This window comes from Stenella coeruleoalba (genome assembly GCF_951394435.1).
Source record: "Stenella coeruleoalba genome assembly, chromosome: 20".
Lineage (NCBI taxonomy): Eukaryota > Metazoa > Chordata > Mammalia > Artiodactyla > Delphinidae > Stenella > Stenella coeruleoalba.
Window position 1 is genome coordinate 45,279,427 of NC_137166.1, and position 6,639 is coordinate 45,286,065.

Genomic DNA, 6,639 nt, shown 5'->3' on the forward strand with positions numbered 1-6,639 from the left:
AGGGCTGCTGGGCAGCACTGCATGGGCATGGGGGTCGGGCCCCCAATTTTAGGCAGTAGAGGTGAGATGGGAGGTGTGCTATGACCTTGGGGGAAGATTCCCCACTTCTGGCCTGGCCCCAGTCCTAAGCACAGCCACAATCCCACCCCATCTCCTGACTGTACACAGCTGGGACTACTATTGTTGAAATAATGAAACACTTCCACAGTCTTTAGTAAATAACCACTACCCACTTCTGATACCCTTTGCCCTTCCCCTGAGACCCTTCAGGGCCCTCCATTCCCCAGCATGAGCATGCCCCAGCCCAGGGGGCTTCCCTGATCCAGCTCTGAGGGACTTACCCATCCTGACTGGTAGATGGGCCTGCCAATATTTGGTATCTTCCCTGGCTCAGCCCCAATATCAAGCCCTCCTCCCACCAGTTCAGAGTCCTCTGATATGGGTACCCATTTCACACAAACTCCTATGCATCCTTCAAAGCCCTGCCTAAATGTCACTTTCTTCAGGAAGCACTCCTAGATTTCTTTACCACCCCAAGAGTGAACAGCTCCTCCTACTCCGTGGGCTCCCAAGTATCTTGGACCATGCAGCACACTTTGCTCGAATCCCCTGCCCACAGGCCCTTCTTCCCCACCACTGTGTGAGCACCTTGACGCCAGAGACTATCTTCTGCTATCTTTGTGTCCTCAATACTAATGGCCAGGGTAATCATACAATAGGTGCCCAATAAAATCTATGGAGAGGATGAATGGTTTGTTCCCAGTGCACTGTGGTCACATCAGGCACATTCAGTCCTGTGCATCTCCTGTGGCCCAGGAACCACAGGCGGTCCTCCCTACAGGAGCCCCCCTGTGCCACCCACACACTGAGGCTCTGCTGGCTGGGACTGGGCCAAGGCTGGGGGAGGTGAGGCGAGGATGTGAGTCCCAGGCGTGCAAGGTCAGCAGGGCCTGTTCTCATGCTCCCTGGCTGAGGAGTGATTCTCCATCTGCCCGGGCCAGCTGAGGGTGCTGGGACATGAGGAGACGCAGCAGGAGAGAGGGAGGTGCGGGGAGGAGCTCAGGGAAGCCCACAGTAACCAGGGAGAAGAAAAACAGGCACGCAGTGTTATTGTTACAGAACCATTAAATACAACTTATAAACAAGCCAGGATGGCGTTGGGGGGGAGATGGAGGGGGGTCACAGAGGCCAGAGAGGGTCAGGGCCGCGCAGTCCGGGCTCGGTCCTGGAGGGGGCTCAGGCTGCCGTCACCGGAGGGGCTGGGCTGGCGGAGGCCTGGCTGCTTGTGGAGGCTTCGCAGCTTCACCAGCAGCTCCTGGACGAAGTCCTGAGGACAAGGCGAGGGTGCTGAGAACACGGGAGGGCTGGGGGCACGCCCTGCCCTGCCCAGCCCTTCTGACCTGGGCCCCTCTATTTCCTGCCTCCTGGTCAGTGAGAGGGGGAAGGAGGTGGAGTTAAGGAGGGGTAGAGGCTACAGATGGAGAAGAACATGGGGGGGTGGGGGGAACAGGGAGAGAGAGATGGAGAGAGACAGAGACCCGTAGACAGAAACCAAGGCATAGATGCAGAGACAGAGAGAGATGCAGAGATAGAGAGAAATGCAGGGATAGGGAGAAACGAAGGGACAGAGTCACAGAGAGACAGGGAGATATTTCTCGAGCCAAGAGATTATCAGGAGCGTCCCCAGGGACAGAGGCCTGAGCTGGCTCCAGGGCAGACAGACACACAATGACGTTTGTCGCTCAGGCAGCCCAGAGCTGGTTAGAGGAACATGAATATTTTTCCCTTTTAAAGCAGGGAAGGAAGTGGGAGGGGCTAGGCTGCTCAGGGCCTGGAAGGATAGGGGGGCCCCTGAGAGGTGGGGAAGGGAGCCCCAGGGCGGTGGAGGCAGTAACAAGGGAGAGAGGCGGAGGGAGGTGAGCGGGCAGACAGAGCGCAGCAGTGGCAGAAATAGGAGACAGATGGGGCAGCATGTCAGCAGGGAGGCGATAATGGAGTCCCGGGGGCAGATGGGAAGAGAGGGGACAGGAGTGAGGAAGACAAAAGACGCCACTGGAGATGAGAAAACGGCCACGGGAGAGGCAGGGCTCCCAGAGTTCCCTCTGCTGGTCCTAGGCACAGCCAGCTTCTTCCCTCCTCCCCGGAGACCGCCCCCCAGCCCCCAGTCAAGGTGCAGGGGGCACAACAGGGCCTGGAATGGGGGATGGAAAACTCACCTCTGTGGGGTTTGTGCACGACTTTAGGAGTCCCTAAACAACCCCCCACAAAAAAAAAAAAAGAAAAGAAAATAGTAAATGACTAAAACATACGCCCCGCCAGCCCCTTCCATTTCCCAGCAAAGCCCCAAGGCAGCAAGACAAATGGTAGTCAGACTCCAGGTGGACTGGCCCCTGTAGCTTCAGGGGAGGAACAAGGCCCCAGCAACTTATACAGCAACTGGGGGCATAGCTGGGTCAAGAAACTCAGCACCAAGACCAGCGCTAGATCCAGAGAGGGCCCGAAGGGCACACAGCATTTCCTGCCTCTAGGAGAGCACAGGCCGGAAGAGCAAGCACGCTGCGTCCAGGCTGCCTGGCTCTGACTCCCAGATATGCGCCTTCTGAGCTATGGGACCCTGGGCAAGTGATGAGATCTCGCTGGGCCTCATTTGCCTCAAGTGGAAAGCAGAGATAATAATAGTGATAATAGTGAGACGGAGATAATAAACCCTTCAGAGGGTTTTGTGAAGATTAAATGAGTTACTAAGCGTAAAGCAATTGAAACAGCGCCTGGCACTTAGGAAGTGCTCAAGAAACACGTTAACTATTGATATGATTTGTAGGGAGGTGCAGGGTAGGGGGCTGGGGGCGGCTTTCCCCTCCAGCTACCTGGATTTTCCGGCTTCTCTCCTCTTCACTCTCTAATTCCAACAATTCATCGATGTTGACCTCGTCGGGCATGTCTGCCTCCTAAAAGGCGGAGAGGGAGGGGCGTCAGGGTCCCTTTCCCCTCCCTCCCCCGCCTTTGTCCAGGTCCCTGGAGGAGCCCCAAAGGCCCCGGGGCCCAGCTGGCGGGTTCTGGAGCAATAATGTGGCAGTCAGGGACAGCACCGCCAAGGCGGGACATCTGGGTGTTGGGGGGAGGGGTGACAGATGGGTCAACAGAGGCCCGGGAGCCTGTACCATCTCGGAGGCTGGCCCCTGGGCCTCGGGAGTCTTGGGCCTGGCACGGGTCTCTTGCCTTGGCCCTTACTCCCACAGCGGGAAACAGGCCTGGTGGAGTCTTGGAATGTCAGATTCCGGGATTCAGAAGAGGGGTTGGCTTTGCCCTTTCAAGGAAAAGTTTAAGCGCTAGGTGCAGGGGAGGGAAGCTGGCAGGCTAGAGCCTGCTGGGGGTGGCCCCTTGCCCCAGGGCACCCAAGCGGGGAGGGCTTGGGTCAGGAAGCCCCCCAAGGTGGGTGGGAGAGATAAGCCACAAGCCCAACTTTGAGCAGCCAAGAGGGGGACCCTTGGATGGCCTCTTGGGGCAAAGGGCAAATGCAGGCTGGCTCAGTAACCCTGTGGGGGGCAGAACCCAGCTGTCTGAGCAAAGAGATCCCAGGGGCTACAAAGTTTTGCCTCCCCTACGCAGTTTTGCTGACTCCACTGTGGGCTTCAGGCCTGGGTGGTCAGGGGATTGTGTGTGGCGTGGAGTGTCTGTAAGTGTGTTACCTGCCTGTGTGAGTCTCTGTGTGTGAGCCAGAGCCTGATGCCAAGGTGCCAGGGCCGGCACGAGGGTGCAGAGGTGTGTGACATCGTGCACGGCCTGTGCAGGGGCCTGTGGTCCTACGGGTGGGCAGTGGGCGACTCTGGCTTTGCTGTATTTGTCTCACCGTCATGCGTCACTGTAGCATATGCTGATCAGTAAGTGACCACAGCTTGTGTCCCTGAGAGTCTGGCTAGCTGGAGTGCCCACTGTCAGAGGACGACCTCAGAGGATGCCACCTACCACTAGCAACTGTCCACCTGTGTGAGCCCACATGTGTCTGAGAACAGAGGGCCCTCGTGTCACTGCGAGGGGCCGTGGCTTCTCCCACCTTCGCACTGTGCTGCAGAGCATCTGTCGTCTTGTGTGTCTGTGTACCTGTGACCATGCTCCACAGCACGTGTGTGTTGTACAAAATGTGACTTCAGGCAGAGACCCGAGTGAGATGTCGTGTCTGTCTGTACCCCATGAGACAGCATAGGAGGCCATAGCTTGTGCCCTGTGTGTCCACCGGCAGCTGCAGTTTCTGCCATCGTATGTCTGGAGGTGCCCATAGCTTACGTGGTTTTCTGTCTGGGTGTAGCTATAATTTCTGTTATTTTATGTCTGCACGTGGCTGCAGCATCTATCATTGCGTTTGCACGTGATTATCGTTTTTTGCCTTTAGGAGATAATGGATGGTCGTTACTTGAATCACTAGGTGTCGGGGGTAGCTGTTGTAACTTGTACCGTCTGCGAGCCGCTACAGCCTGTGCTGTGTGTATCTATGAACAGCTGTAACTGGAGTCCTTTTGTGTGGGTGTAGTTGTGTTGTGTCTGCATATGGCTGTGGCCTGTGCTGTTGTGACTGTGAGAGCCTGCAGCTGTAGCATAGGTTGATCCGTAAGCGACCCCAGCCTGTGTCCTTGAGAGTCTGTGCATGGCTGTTGCTTCTGTCACTGTGTCTGCGAGTGGCCATAGCTCGTCACTGTGCACGTCTGTGAATGCTGATGCTTCCTTTGCTGTGCAGCTCCGTGTGGTTGTATCTCCCCTGCCACCATGTATATGTTTGGCTTTAAGACATCCCCCTCCCCCCACCCTTTCTCCAGATATGGCCACTCCAGTTCCCCAAGTTTGCCTCCTCACCTCCCATACGCTAAACCCCTGGTGCTCCCCTGGTGTTTGGACCCAAGTGTCTGTCTGTGTGCACAAGCAGAGTGCCATGGAGGGTGGACGGCGAGGCCCATGAGTCCAGGAGCGTGCGTCCTAACGTGCGAACGAGGCTGCACCAGCGCGCACCAGCGAGCACAAGCAACCAGAGGCCCTCAAGGCGTAGGGAGTCCGGGCTCAGGGTCTATCGGTCCGGGACTCCCCCTGCAACCCCACCTCTCCCCGTCTCACCCTGCCGCAATAGAGCTCCTCCAAGCGCCCGTCGATCCACTTCTCCACGTCCAGCCGCCGCTGCAGCTCCCGCCGGTCATACTTGACGGTGACACGCGCGTGTCGCTTCTGCAGCCCCCCGGGGCTGCCTCCCGGTCCCCGGGCCCGCGATGAAGCCTGCAGCTTGCTCAGCACCCGCTTGCCCAGCCGCTGAGCTGCCATCGCGGTCCTGGCCCCGGCCCCGGCTCCGCGCTGTGAGCTTTCGCCTGGCGGCCAGGGGACCTCTTACGGGCCGGGGCGGGGCCGACCGGGGGCGGGGGCTCGGACTCGCAGGGGGCCGGCCCCGCCCCGGCTGCCCCGGGCCTCAGTTTCCCTGCCTGCAAAGCGAGGACTGACCGCTGCGCCGGCGTGAAGCCCGCGGCCGTGCCTGGCTCAGGTATGGGCGGGATCCGGGAGTCCCCGGCCCGATCGGGCGACAGGGGCTCCCGGGGCCTGGATCCGGGGGGGCGGGTCCGGGATGGGCTCTAGGGAACCCGGCCTGTCTGCGCCCTCTGGCGGTTGCCAGGGACAGTGCACGAGCCCCTGTGCTACCTACTCTCTTTGCAAGGGAAGGTCAAGCCATAGTACCTAACGGTGCATCATTTGTTCCTTCTTTCATTTATTCACTCATCCATGCATTCATTCGTTCATATTCACTCACTCTACTCAACAAATATTCATTTGACATCATGACATCTGGGCTGTAACCGCCCCCCCCATATCAGACTCCTCATGCCAGATAGCATCCAGGGGTTCTCTGTGCCTCTGGTTATCACCAGGCTCCCCGTCCTGAACTTCCCTAGGCACTGGAGATAGAGCAGTGAACCAAACAGACAAGCCCAGTCCTCATGGAGCCGGCGGCATTCTTGCGGTGGAGGCAGGCAGTGACATAATAAGTAAGTACAGTGTATTATACAGTTTATTAGAATATGATTAGTTCTATGGAGAAATATGAAGCAGAAAATGAGAAATAGAGTGAGGGTGGGGTTACAGTTTTAGCCAGGGTAACCAGAGAAGTCTCTTAGCTCACAAGTCTTCCCACTTTAATTGAAAGCAGCAAGAATAACACTTCAAAACTGAAATGAAACTTAAATTTGGCCATGTCCCTCCCCTGCTTAAGACTATCCATAACTAGGCAATGGTTTCTTAAATATGACATCAAAATCAAAGCAACAAAAGAAAAAAAATAGGAAAATTGGATATCATCAAAATTTAAAACTTTCATTTTAAAGAACGTCATCAAGAAAGTGAAGAGACAACCCACAGAATGAGAGAAAAAAATTGCAAATCATATATCTGAAAAGGTACTTGTATCTAAAATAAATAAAGTTGTGTAATTCAATAGTAAGATGATCCAATTTAAAAACAGACAAAGGATCTGAATAGACATTTCTCTAAAAAAGATATAGAAAAGCCAATAAGTACATGAAAAGATGCTCAACATCATTAGTTATCAGGAAATTGCAAATCAAAATGACAACGAAATACCACTTCACACCCAGTAGGATGGCTATAATT

At 55.8% G+C, this 6,639-nt stretch overlaps 1 protein-coding gene across 1 annotated transcript; it reads right to left on the reverse strand.

Moving 5' to 3' along the window:
* Positions 1-1,107: 1,107 nt before the first annotated feature.
* On the reverse strand, positions 1,108-5,547 carry PPP1R14A (protein phosphatase 1 regulatory inhibitor subunit 14A). The gene is made up of 4 exons (XM_079908238.1): positions 5,104-5,547; positions 2,868-2,948; positions 2,217-2,249; positions 1,108-1,327 (listed from the first exon to the last, which is right to left on the reverse strand). Exons 1-4 carry the CDS (start codon positions 5,302-5,304, stop codon positions 1,199-1,201), a joined length of 444 nt encoding a protein of 147 aa, XP_079764364.1. The 5' UTR covers positions 5,305-5,547; the 3' UTR covers positions 1,108-1,198.
* Positions 5,548-6,639: the final 1,092 nt, after the last annotated feature.